The 14,683-nt window shown below is 33.8% G+C and overlaps 1 protein-coding gene across 1 annotated transcript in view; it reads right to left on the bottom strand.

Moving 5' to 3' along the window:
- The window catches only part of LOC106470986 (excitatory amino acid transporter-like), a 30,669-nt gene extending 24,975 nt beyond the window's left edge, over positions 1-5,694 (bottom strand). Inside the window, exon 1 of the mRNA XM_013931571.2 lies at positions 5,582-5,694. Within this exon, the coding sequence (XP_013787025.1) occupies positions 5,582-5,683 (102 nt within the window). The 5' untranslated portion in view covers positions 5,684-5,694. The remainder of the gene's footprint in view (positions 1-5,581) is intronic.
- Between the last annotated feature and the right edge of the window lie 8,989 nt (positions 5,695-14,683).

Raw genomic sequence — 14,683 nt, 5'->3', positions numbered from 1 at the left:
ATATATATACACTTGCTGGAGTACCCGTCCACTGGACGGAAGTTATGTAAATTCATGATTAATGGAAGGTTATCTTACGACATGAAAAGTTGCTTCCCCTATATGTAATTGTAAAAAACGCCCATAAAAAGTGCAAAACACAAAATGTGAAACAGCAAATTTGCACATATCTCCGCATGGACTCAACAAACCTTCATACCAAATTTGGTGAAGCTCCATCCACAGGGGCGAAGTAGTGATAAAACCACAAAAGGCAAAATGCAAAACTGAAAATTTGTATGTACCCCCGCATGGATCTAATGAACTCTATACCAAGTTTGGTGAGAGTACTATTATATTTATATAGATACATTCTTCACATGTATATGTATACACTATTCAAAGAAAGAACACTCCATTTGAAGTCAGATTATAATTATACAATGATGTTTTAAAAGTCATTATCTAGTGAAAGGAGTTTGTTACACTTGACAGCTGCTGCTCCTACAGTTCAGGTTGTAAACTGAAAAAAAAAAATCCTCATTATATATCATTTATATCTTAGCACATTTTTCAGTCCAGTTGAGAACCAACTCCAAAATATTCCTGATATTTAGAGCCAGAAAATAATATCATCCTTATTTTTTGTGTTTTGCGTAAAGGATTTAACACGTAAACACTTAATAGAAGATCTTTCAAACAGACGTGAATCGTTTATTTTGTCTGAAATCTATAAATTTAAAACCATCACTCCTGGTCTTCCTAAATTTGTAAGAAAATTCTTGAAAGCTGTAGATATTTACACATCGGGATATTTTAGGTAATTTTTTGTGAAGAATTATCCACCTACCTATACTTATCAACTGTTTGTTTCTACAAAATTAAACATACATGTACCTCTAATTATAAATTTTAACATTTTAAGATTAAATTTGAGATAACATTAAGCAAAACTATATGTTTTCACAGTCCGTTACACTTTAATAATAGTGTGAAGTTTAGCTCTGTTTCATAAAAATGTATGAAAACATATTACCTCAAATTTATATAGAATTCATGTTTCACGCCATAATAGTATATACAAAACATCAAATATAAAATCAGCTTGTGGCAATTATTTAGTATCTGTTTGTAGGGAAGGTAACAAGATATCATACAAACATGGTTGTAAGTTTGTATCCCCAACAAATATTAATAATAGCTGATGGCAGTTATTAACTCCTCCACCAAAGGTGGACGGAAGTTATGTTTTCACCCCCTGTGTGTGTGTGTTTGTTTGTTTGTGTGTTTCTCTCCAATATCTCTGGAAAATGGTTGAATGAATTTGGACGAAAATTGGTATACGTTTGGACTATGATCAAAGTTAGAAATGATTAGTTTTGGGAGGGTGAGTGGCAAATGTCAAGGTCACACGAAGGTCACGAAAATCCAAAAAATCCCTATTTGTTAACATGGGGACCGATTTTCAGACCCTTTTTTTTGTTCCATAACTCAGTCAAAAATGCTGCGTGGCGGACGTATGCGCTCTAATGAGTGTCCCTTTAGTTTGATATGTTTTTGTATGGGAGGTGATAAAGTATTATACACACATGATTGTAAGTCTATATCCCCCAACAAATATCAGTAACTGCTTATGGCAACTACTTGGTATTTGTATGAGGGGAGTAACAAGGTATTAAACACACATGATTGTACGGCTGTATCTCCAACAAATATCAGTAGCAGCTTATGGCAAGTATTTTGTATCTGTATAGGAGGTAGCAAGGTATTATTCACACATGACTGTAAGTGTGATCCCTACATAGCTAAGTTTTTAGACGGAACCACCTCCACCTTGGCTATGGCAGACTGTCCAAAATATGCTATGCAAGAAGTTCGGTTTGTTTGCTTTTAAGCACAAACCAACACAGTGGGCTATCTACGTTCTGCCCACCACGAGTATCGAAAACCAATTATTAGTTTCGTAAGCCTGCAGACTTACCCCTCAGCCACTGGGGGAGGGCTGTTATGCAAAAGAATACACAGGTGCAACATCAGGTTTCTGACAGCTGAAATGTTCCCTTCTTCAAACGTATAGCCAAAAATTTTACTTCGGAGTTTTTAAATGTTGAACTCGCCTGTTTAGTAAGCTTCAAACTGAAGACAAATCGCTTTTAAGGTTTAGAAGAAAAAATATCGAATTAATTCATTTATTTTTACATGAAACCACTCAAAAGTCATGGGAACGGTCTAAATCTTACAGAAAAATAGAAATATCGTATAAAAAAAAAGTTTTGAAGCGTTAAACAATGCTAAATTTAAATCAGAAGTTTTGATAAGAGATGCAGATGACACATTCTTAGTATGGCTTAGACGTACTAGTTAGAAAACAAGCAGAAGGTAACTTAGAAACAACAGCTTATGGAAAATCATTTGCTGTTGTTATGTCGTCACAAAAAGAATCATGTCATATAAAAACACAAAAAATATCTGCATATTACACATGTTTATAGAGCTTTAAAAATATGTTCAATACATGAAGATATAAATAACGAATTGTTATTAATTAAGTATATAGTTATTGATAGAGGATTTGATCCAAATATAGTAGACAAAGCACTTAAGAAATTTAACAAAGCTGTAAAAATAGTTAAAAATACCACATTAAGATCTATTTATGAAAACAACAAAAAACAAACTTGAAGTTTACTTTATGATCCAGGTTTAACAAGTCAATTATATAAAGTATTTAAAAAGCATCCGAATTTTTATCCTATCTTCAAACCAATAAATAAGATAAAAGATATGATAAGGAATACTAAAGATAAAATAGAATTAATGGATAAACCGGGTATTTACAAGATAGAATATGAATGTGGTGGTATTTATAATGGTCAAATTGAAAGAAATTTAAAACAAAAATTGCAAGAACATAGAGGTTATGTAAGAAATAATAAAATAGAAATCTCAGCTATAGCCGAAACTGTAAAAAATAATCAACATACAATATTATGGAAAAACTTTAATTTTGGCTGAACCTCGTAGTATTATAACATTAAGTATTAAAACAAACATTAGAAATAATGAAGTAATAAATAGCGACGAAGGACCAGCAAGACGATATGTTGATATATAGCGAGATATATTATAACAATTATGATAAAAAAAAAGTAGACCAAGGAAATATGTAAATAATAGTGAAGCAATGCGAAAAGATGTAAGATTATAAAGTAACTCCTGAAGATGACGTAGATTACGTCGAAACTAATACTTGTAGAGTGTTGTTTTAAAATGGAAGCCGTACGCTTCAATAAAGTTTTAATTGTGTAAATAGTGAACGTTGTTTTTAAATATCTATCATATTTCTACAACAATGTTTAGTTGATGATTTATGTATAAAGTAGGAATTACTGGCTACAACAGTTTATATACGACGGCTTCTCACGAGAATAGCTTATGTGATGTAGGATAGTAAAACCGAGGGAAGCAACAGGAGGTGCTTAATAAAGTATATTTATTGTAGCCAATGTTTGTTTGTTTTTTGAATTTCGCGCAAAGCTACACGAGGGCTATCTGCACTAGCCGTCCCTAATTTAGCAGTGTAAGACTAGAGGGAAGGCAGCTAGTCATCACCACCCGCCGCCAACTCTTGGGTTACTCTTTTACCAACGAATAGTGGGATTGACCGTCACATTATAACGCCCCCACGGATAAAAGGGCGAGCATGTTTGGTGTAACGGGGATTCGAACCCGCGACCCACAGATTGCGAGTCGAGTGCCCTAACCACCTGGCCATGCCGGGCTATAGCCAATGTATCAGTTGGTAAAATTAACGCAGTAATTCATAGTGTGAGATGTAAAAAATCCTCACTATTAGAGTATTACTTCAGGTTTCATCTATGTCACTCCTCTATCAGACAAACTACGTTGATGACAAGGAATGTCCACCAGGTGGAGTTCTAAATACTCGTTTGGGTTGGAACTTAGTTGATCTAGATTTTGTTGACTGATAAACATAGTGTTTTTTTATAGTTTTTTATATGGTTTATCCTAACTAAAGCTGGTTAGATAGGCTTAAATGTTTTTGCAATGAAAAAGTATGATTATAAGTGTATAGTAAAACCACGATTTCCCATCTAACTTTGTAAACCCCTTCCTCACCTTAACAACAACTGAAGGGCCCTGTTTAATACCACAGTACTCAGCTGGTAACTGTTTGGATTTCGATGGCTAAGTGAAAACATAAGTGCTAGAGAACTTTAAACACTCGTGGGCGCTAAGCATTGATAACTATAAAGTTAGATGTAGACACAAATCTCTAACTGACACAGTAATTTAGTTGAGCTATTTTTTAGTTGTTGCTTAGGTATGCTTTATAAAAGTCCGATTCAGCAATCTGTATTTCACAACATGTTTAACGTTTCTCAGTACTGTTTCCTACAAGAATGTTACACAACATGCGCGTGTGTGTTAGAAGTAGCTCTGTGTCAACTCTTAAGCGTTGCATCAGCCATTTACAATATTGTAGCTTCTAAATCTTTATGTGTATGTGTGTGTGTGTGTGTGGATTTGTGTTTAAAACAACTCTTCGGTGGATTTCACAGGTTGTATAAACCAAGTACTATAAATACTAACTTCTAAATATTTTTATTATAAAAACAGCTGTGTGGTGGTTTGTTTGTTTGTAATTAAGCACAAAACTACTCAATGGGCTATCCATACTCTGCCCACCACGGGTTTCGAAATCCGGTTTCTAGCGTTATAAGTCCGTAGACAAATTATTCTCCTCTATATCTGTTATTACAATACAAGCTGTGAAACTCACTTTAGAAAATGAGTGTTATAGCTAATTCACATGCAGTATAACTTCACTTCTGCTTTCACTTTCACTAACTTAATTTATTTTGGTATGTGCACGTACTTATAACATGCGACAGAAAATCTAGAAATATCTAGCTCTCTCACTAGTAACAACAATATTACATATATCGAGAAAAACTTAGAAGCTTCGAGTAAGATGAGGTCTACAATATTACAAAAGCCTAGTACAACAATTAAATTGCATACACAACGTAAGACTCGTACAGAGTTACTTAACGAAACTTTGCACAATTATCGCTTTTAAAATAATTAACTTTTAACACTTTTTTTATGAAAACTAAATAATTATTATATATTAAATCATTAAATAAACTAAATAATAACTCTTAAACTGAACAGTCATATTTGTCCAACAGGTAGATCTCACAGGTTGTATAAGACACGTATTATAAATACTAACTTTTAAATGTTTTTGTTTTTAAAAACAGCCGTGTGGTGGATTTCACAAGTTGTATAAGACACGTATTATAAATACTAACTTTTAAATGTTTTTTAAAAACATCAGTATGATGGATCTCACAAGTTATATAAGTCATAACATATATTAACTCTTAAACGTCAATTTATATATTACCTGAGAACAGTTGCAGCAGCCACGTAGCACTCAGTAGTTTCTAAACACCAGTTTAGTTTGTGGATGAGAATAATTACAAACGTTGCATCCGTGAACCATCTTCAGGTCACAAATGCTGTGTTATTTAGATAATGTTCAAAGTATGGCATATTTTTACATAAAACTTACCTTTCTGGGGGTAGAACGAGGTGGCTCTGTTGTTCGGATAACGTTTACCATACCCAACATGGGTGTTTTCGCATTGGCACCTGGAGAAATGGATTCTGGCATGGTGACGCTTCTGTTAACGAAAGAAAAATATTTAGTTGCTAAACCAATACAGGTAAATGGAATTAAGGTTGTTAATAATACGCTGTCTACAAAACCTTCTGCGTATACACACATTACAAACATTTGTTATTTGAGATTAGTTTGTCTGCTTTTGCTAATTTATTAATCAAGCTTTTGTTGCATGATATTCAAAGAATAAAAAAATAACGGATGGAAATTTATAAAGATCTTATATCAAAAATTTCTGTTTTATTATTTTAACATGATATATTTAACACCTGTCACACGAGCCAGTCCTGCATCTTTTAGTATTAAGCCTAGGATGGTCAACAGGGGGATCATTCCAGAAACCGGTGATTTAGGGTTAAGGGTTATTTCTTTAGATCTTGATGATCTAAGTTCGGCACAACTTTTGAAACGTAAAACAACAACTAAATATTAGTCAAAGTATGACATAATGAAATCTATATGGATTATATTATGATGGTACCATACTGGGCATTATACCATCCTTCTTATATTTACTCTTCATTGCAGAAATGACATTTTTAATTTGAGAATCGCTCGGGAAGTTATCTTGTAGTGCATCGTGCATCTGCTTCAGCTTTAACAATGCATCTTTGGACTTTAATGTGCCGTTAGTGTCACAAATTATTAAAACTAATGATTTCTCATATATGATTCCAATCCCCCTTTTTAAAGATAACGATACTATTGTCCTCGTTTTTATTTTATTTTTATTCTTCGCTGTCAATGCAGTAATCATTAATGAGTCTCCGATTCAGCTGGTATATCAAATCGATTGGGATATCTTCGAATAAGTTCTTCCCTCATCCAGCCTGGACCCATGGTTTAGCTTAATTAATCACTACACGTATACCATTACGTTCACAGCCACATCTAGAACATTCAAGCATGCTTCATTGATACATCGTTTTACTTTACATATACAAGTTAACTTCTCTATGTTGGCTCTCATGGTCTCGGGTCAGGTCAGGGGTCTGGTCTAATGACCTTGACCTCGAAAATAGTGTCAAACCTCTTCTTTTTGTCTAATCAAAACACCCACACCTTTCAGGAATGACTCATTTATTTTGGATCCACATGAAGATGCCGGGCTGGCTCGTGTGGCAGGTGTTAAGAGATGTACAGAATTTAAAATACATATCTAAATATTTATATAAAATAAGATGTATTATTCAACATATTCATGTAAGTTTTTTTTTTAAAGTTATTTGTGCAGGAATTGCGGAAATCGTGCAAATTATAAAGTTGACGCCAGTTACTTTTCATGATAAGATATTTTTCTATGACGATTGGTTTGTTTTAGCACAAAGCTACACAATTACCAATTGACAATATGGCCGTCATTGGGAATCGAATCTCAGATCTCAGTGTAATAAGTTCGCAAACTTGTACCCCAGTGACAGAGCGATATGTCTGTGGACTTACAACGCTAGAAATCAGGTTTTGACACCCTCGGTGGGCAGAACACAGCTAGCCCATTGTGTAGCTTAACTTCAAACAAACCGTAACCTTACCGCTTATCCACGAAGGACATTCTATAATGTGTAATTACACGTTTTCTGACGTTTAAAAAATCCATTCTACTTGCATCTATCTGCCATCTAACGACTTTACTCGACATTAAGATATTACCATAGAGGTTAAACGACACAAAGATATTATCGAGAAGTTAAACGACACACAGATATTATCGAGAAGTTAAATGACACAGATATTATCGAGAAGTTAAATGACACAAAGATATTATCGAGAAGTTAAACGACACACAGATATTACCGAAAGACGTGAGAAAAACACAGCTAGAAATCCACATTTGTTTCAAGATTTATGACACACAACGTAAATGACAGATTGTGCTAGGAAGTTTTAAACTTACATTATGTGAAGTACAATAATACAAGTATGACAGAAATGTTTTTATCAACTAATCTCAAAACTCATCTTGGTATAAACCCCAGAACTGAAAATTTAACTGCGTTCTCACAATTCAGTGTTTTTTTATGCTTCTCTCTAATTTATAAATTTTATCTTAATATTTACTCATTTTTTTGCAACGCCCAGTTGCAACCGATGTGAAAAAAAAGAAAGAAATGAGATTTTCAGTGACGTAAACGAAATCAGTCACTAAATATGGATTTGAACAACGCATGATTTACCGTTATTTGAATTAACGAATTTGTGTTCAGCGTTTCCATCAAGGACAACGAAAGAATTTGATCTGCAACGCATTTTTTTATGTTGTTGCTAGGCCTACCTCAAAGTAATAATTTCTATTGCGTAAACATAAATCGCGAACATTTGTTAGTTTTCTACGGCTTTAGGCACATTTATACACTTTGAGAGCAACCATGAAACTTTTTTATTTTTCGTTGTTATATTTACAGTGTAACATATATGCTGCATTTTGTCAGTCAACTGTCAACTGTAATTTAAAAAAAATAAAGTTGATACAAAGGAACAGTGACTTCCTTATTTCAGCCACAGGGTCACCTTAATGGCATAGTGAGCTTAAGCCTCAAAATGTCATACAGAGGCCTTGACCTTAAAGTTTAGGCGCATGCAGAGATGCTTTTGAAAATGATTTATTGTTCCATTTCGTTCTTTTTTATAGAAGTGCAAGAAAACAGGATAAATGACTAAGTTAATGTCGCGATCAAAAAGATATCTAGTTTTTAATGACATTTTTAAAGCTGTTATCTAAAGTAATAACTGATTATTTAATGTTTTAATACGCAAATTGTTTTTTATATATGTTCCATCACTAAAAGTTGTCGAGTAAATTAACCTTGCAAAGGGTTGCAAACACTAATGGTTTTAACCTTGCTTCTTAGATGATTAGATGATAGCTTAACATGTACAAGAGTCACTTAGTGTGCGTTGTTCGATGACCGCCTTTATTAACGTTTATAGATCATCATTGTAAAAGCTTTTAAATTATTAATTCCGTTTAACTGAATGCTATTTTCTTAGAACAAAATAAAAATTAGACAGTACTTCTGAGGTTGTCCCATTTTTCAGAGTAGCCATCATATCATTATTTCCTTTTTTTCGTTTTATTTCGCCAGCACAACAAACAATATCGATACAGCGACATCTAGTGGTAGTATATATTTTAAGTTTATTTTCACATCTTTATTAAAAATCTGACCATCTTCTCTGTACCAGCATTTACTCTTTCTAATGACATCAATATTTGTTTTGTAGTCATTCTTCAGTGAAGAAGCAGAAGGAAACAACAAATAAAATGCTATAGAGCACAAACCCTGATATACCTTGTATAAAAACGATCATGTAAATTTATTTCACAAAAAGCTATCCGTGCTCTGCCCACCATGGGTATCGAAACCCGGCTTCTAGCAGTACAAGGGGGAGGGGACTAACTTTAGCCTAACTTACTTACCAAAACAGTAAATGTCAGGTTAGCTTAATAACAAACAACAGCTAAAGTTAGGTTTTAGCAGTTATCTCATTAATCACAAAAATGGTAATCATTGTAGCAATCAAGTATAAATAATGATAACCTGTCAATCCTAGAAGCCCCGCAGTGGCACAGCGGTATGTCTGCGGACTTACACCGTGGTGGGCAGAGCACAGATAGCACTTATGTAGCTTTATGCTTAATTAAAAACAAACAATCCTAGAACGTATTAATATTACTCAACTGTTAAAAAAATCCGATTTATCACACTTTAAAATTATACATATAAATATCACACACACACATTTACACGTTTTATATAAAAAATGATTAAAGAACACAAAACAATTTAATATAGATACTTACATATTCCAAAGATCAGCGTATATTTCAATCAATCAGAAAACAAGGGAATTCAAACATGTGTCTATTTTTAATTATACAGCCGCTTAAATCTCATATCTATAAAAACAAGTAGAATATACTCAAAAAATTCTTCTATTTGTGAAAAGTAGTAACATTGATTCAGAGGCCTTAGTAATATGGCAGCACTAAAAGAATACCATGTAAGACTAAGGCTCTAATATCACATTAACTCAAATTTTAGTTCTTTCAAAAATTTATAGGAGGGCAGTATAGTATAAATTTTAAAGTGTTTTCATGATTACAAATAATCATAGATGGCACTGTTTTCCTGTTTTTAACTAAATAATCGGCTCGGTTGTTTTTTAAGCACAAAGCTTCCCAATGGGCTGTCTGTGCTATGCCCGCCACGGGTATCGAAATCCGGTTTCTAGCGTTGTAAGTCCGCAGACATTCCGCTGTGGCACTGAGAAGCAACTAAATAATTCTTTAACAAAACACTCTATATTTGTAACAGTAACTTATAGAGGACGCTATAATGATCAGATAGGATTTTTTAAAATTCTATTTAGAATATTAAGATAAATATAAGACGCACATTGTACGATTATCTTAATCCATAACTTTCTGGGTCTCAGGATATTGATGCAAGTATAATGTGATGCAAAAACAGTGATTTTCTAGTCCCGATCTTGATGCTTTTCATTTCCACTTCATCTCTATAACTGTCTTCCTGATGAGGGCTGATCTCACTTGATAAAACACCATGTTCCGGATGATGTGCTCTTTGGAACTACTTCCTTCGTGGATCGTGCTCAGTTGGATTTTGATAAACATGACTGCGCGCTAGTGCAAACACCATCCATTCTGTTGTAATGCACTTCTGCTGCCGCTTCTTCCAAGGATGGTGAGGTCGATATACGAGACAATTTTTAGCCGCGGCATATCGGCTCATAGAATGGCTCTGAGTTTTACAAGTACAAAGTTTTAGCTCATAGCTCCATCATCTCTTGATAGATTTGAGATAAAATTACAGTTTTGGATTCAGGATGTCAAATCCTTTCGATTTATGTATTTAACCACGCCCAATGTCTCATAGATTAATTTACTCTTATCTTACATAAAAGAATGTCAATTTGAGGGTAAGCTGGTAGAGGTCCTGATGAGTAATATAATCGAATCTGGTATACGCTAGCGCACAAAAACATAGCTAAGAAAAAAGAAAAAAAAAGGTCTCATAGATTAATTAACTCTAATCTTGCCTAAAAATAATTTAAAGTGCTGCGGCAACTGAGAATTCCCTTTTGTTTTCACAGATTCCACACAGTACGTAGACGTCGGCTTCTAATGCTACACTTAAGTAGACCAAAGGCACAAAATTCCATTGGAGCCGCATCGGGTGACATGAAAGATAATTTAGTCGATTGTGATCACTGTGATTCCAGTTTTTCCTATGTTGGTTTGTTTTACGTTTCTGTACAAGGGTGTGCAACATAAATCTAGCCTTTTTTTGTTTTCATAATACTTGTGGAATTAACGTTTGTCACAGTTTATCTGCTACTGGCCAAGGCTCTATACCAAAGTTAAGTATATATAGTGTAACACATAGTCTTGAAACTTATTTGTATAATTAATTTTTCCTGATGGGAGAACTATAGTCAGGTAAAAGACACGTAAAAGAAAATATGCCAAAAAAGACTTAGAACCATGTTTGAATTTAATCTATAAAAGAATAATTTTTTTCTGAATAACAGTATTATTTTGTAACATTACATTTAGGCATTGTAGTTTATTCAGCTTTGGAAAAATAAAAAAGTTCTAGAGGAGACTGTATAGCTACATCTTTGTTAAGTTTTAATCATTAAATATACAATAAAGTAGCTCTCAAAAATTACATAGCATCATCGTCGTGGAATAATGGTGCTCCTCCTCCTTTGGTCGTCATTTTCTTTGGGTACAGTTTGAAGGGCAATACTTTGCCCTAGGATTTAACAGAGATGAAATTTGGATTCAACACTCCAATGTCATGGGGAAGAAAGTGTTTGAAAAGTTTTATCGTTGTAGTAGTAAGCAAAACTGGATCTCGTCCTGTTTTCTGGTGGCAATTTTGGTTTTTAGCCATTTTTAGCTTGAGAGTTACAGGTTAGCAGACAGTACGAATAGATTCAACACCTCCAAATCCACCAGAAAAAAGTGCCGCTGCAACTTTTTTTTTCAAGAATGTTTGAATTGTCTTAAAAAGTAATATTTTTCAGCTTTCAAGTTTCATCCACATTGGACACGAACGAGGTAAGCATCGTCGTTGAATGTTAATCCATATATAATTGAAAACTTATCAAAAGATTAGAAATAAATGCATGATCCTGCTCATGCATTCCTATTAGACACACTAAAGACGGCTGTCCCGTTACAAAACAGGTGCTGTTTGATAACAAGAGCTCTGATTACACTAGTAATAGCTTATAATAGAACTAATATTTTCAAAAACCTAAAGCTAAAATAATTTTATTGTTATATATATATATATATATATATATATTCAAGTTACTGCACAAATTTCAAATTTCAGCACAAATTTACAAAATTTTACGAAATTATTTTAACTAAAGAGCGTTTAGTGTCACGTGATATTAGCTTAAACATTTAGCATAAATATTGATGCTTGATACGGCTGTACCGATTGCATGGGGTGATGACAAGAAACTGTTAATCTAAATTCCACAGCGTTACTAAAAAGGAAGCTATTAACACAGTTTTAGAGAGGAAAATTTCCACCCCATATATATATATATATTATAGAATCTGGTCGGTTTTGTAAAGTAAAGGCCTGTTCCAAATAATAGGGTTGCGATCCTAAAGCTAATGTGGGTTACTACCGAGTGTCACTTTCTTCTGCACAAATTTCTTCTTTGACCCTTTATGTTTGTCTGCGGGGGGGCAGCGGTAAGTTTAGGGACTTGCAACGCTAAAATTGGGGGTTCGATTTCCCCTGCGGTGAGCATAGCTGATAGCTTAATGTTGCTTTGCTCTAAAGCAAACAAGTAGGCCTTTCTGTTTATTAGCTTTATAAAGTGTTTTAAAGTGCAACATTATTATTATTACGTTGTTATTAAGCGCTACGTTATCCCCCATCCTTATTCATATTATTATTAACATAGTCCGGTTTATCTTGATTGGTCAATTTATTTCAATGAAAGTTCAATATCTTAATGTTCATGTGTGTAAATAGAGGAAGCAGCACGAATTTTTAATACGGATATTGTTTTTACATTCTACTTATATCAAAATACTTTTCTATTCTTTCTATTCTTTAAAACTGTCACCTGGTCTGGCATAGCTTAATGGTTAGGACAATTGACTCCCACTCTGTAGATGATGAATGGTATCGAACTTGTTCGTTATTTTAGTCGTGGAGGCGTTGTAATGTGACAGTTAATCCCACTAATGGTTGGTAAAGAGTAGCCCAAGTGTAACTGTCTTACCTCTGGTCTATAATTTTAAAATTAGGGACGGCTAGCGTAAATAGTTCTCGAGTATCTTTTCACGGAATTCAACAAAATATAGAAATAAATGTCTTCAGCTATAACAAAAATTAATTTACAAAACAACGTGAGTTATTATTCCACAAGACTGTTACGATGTTTCTCGTTTATTTTGGCGTACAATTAAAATATTCTTCATTGATTCTGCAATTAACTTTCAACCTCATTTAAAATGGAAATAATGTGTTTAATAAAACAAGTTATTGTTTTATAGCAAAGTAACTATAACACTGCATGACTACTTAACTTTGTTGGAAAGTGTTTCTGTGTGTGTGTGTGGGGGGGGGGTATTCTAAGCCAGTCTAATATGATTGTTAATAATAGTGTATGTACACTAACTGGAAAAAGTTGATCGGCACTTGCCCCTTCTGCCCTGTGTATTAAACGCCTTTAACACAGTACTTAAAGTCACCAATAGAGGGCTGGATGGACATAGAGCAAATAGATAGATGGATGGACAGATGGAAGGATAGACATACAATGCAGATCTTGTTTTCAGGTGGTTAAAACGTAACATGCCATACCTGTTTGTCTTAAGAATGTACATTGAAACATTCCGGGAAAAACAAAACAAGAGGGAATCCTCAATAGCCGCGGCAGTTGAAATTCTTTTAGGCAGGATTAGGCACAAATTAAATGAGACCTTGAGCTGGTCAAATACAACAATGGAAAGGGTTTGAATCCTGAGTTCAAAACTTTAATTAAATCTCAAATCGGTCAAGAGCTAAACATTTGTAGTTGAAAAAAAAACTCAGAGCCATTCTATGAGCCGCTATGCCGCGGCTAAAAATTTCAAAAAAAAATCAAACTTTCCGATGTATCTTCTGTTGAAAAAGGCACGAAGATGAAACTGAATATGTCTTAAAAAGTGACATTTATAGTAGTCTTCTATCAACTTTCATAATGCTGCGAATCTGCTTTCTCAACAAATTAGTCGAAAGAGCTAAGCTTGGATGCTTAGCACCCGTTGTATATATGCGCTTCTTACCACTCACTTTATTTAGTAAATAGTGGATATGCCAATAGACTATATAAATCCATGTAAAAAAATTGATAGAATAGTTAAAAGGTTAGAAAATACAATTACTAAGTTCAGTATAAAGTCCCTATTCAACACTTCCAACCAGCTATTCTTACAAATGTTCAGAATGGCATTTGGGTGTTATTATTGTGAAAGTATTAATTAATGTAAAGTTGCGCATTTAAAAAAAAAGGTCGGTATTAAAACAAATCTCTGCCCCCAGGTGAAGTCTTTGAATGATCTTAGCCGTTGGTTACACATATTGGAGAATTTTTTCATTTGGGTATATAACCGTTCTTGTGTAAAATATCGCTAACGGGCATTTGAAGTTATGGTAGATAGATAGATATGTGAGCATTATATTAGAAAATACAAAATTTTAGTTAACTTTCGAGCTTTCAGTCTGAAAAGCTTAAAATTAAACAAGGCACTATCATTCATTCCAAAACAGCTCTTAGTAGCCTCCGAAAAACTACTTACTAAAAAAAGGGAAAATCCTTCTCAGCTTAACAAGAATTATCAACTCAGCAAAAACAATTTCGCATGGAAACTCTCTATGACTTAGGGAGAGTTGCTTAGTGCACAAGAAAAATTACGGAGGAAAAAAATGTCCACGGTCTTGGAAAAGA

This window comes from Limulus polyphemus, unplaced genomic scaffold, assembly GCF_000517525.1.
Source record: "Limulus polyphemus unplaced genomic scaffold, Limulus_polyphemus-2.1.2 Scaffold4339, whole genome shotgun sequence".
Taxonomy (NCBI): Eukaryota; Metazoa; Arthropoda; class Merostomata; order Xiphosura; family Limulidae; genus Limulus; species Limulus polyphemus.
Note: the sequence above shows the minus strand (reverse complement) of the source record. Positions and strands in the feature narration are given on the sequence as shown.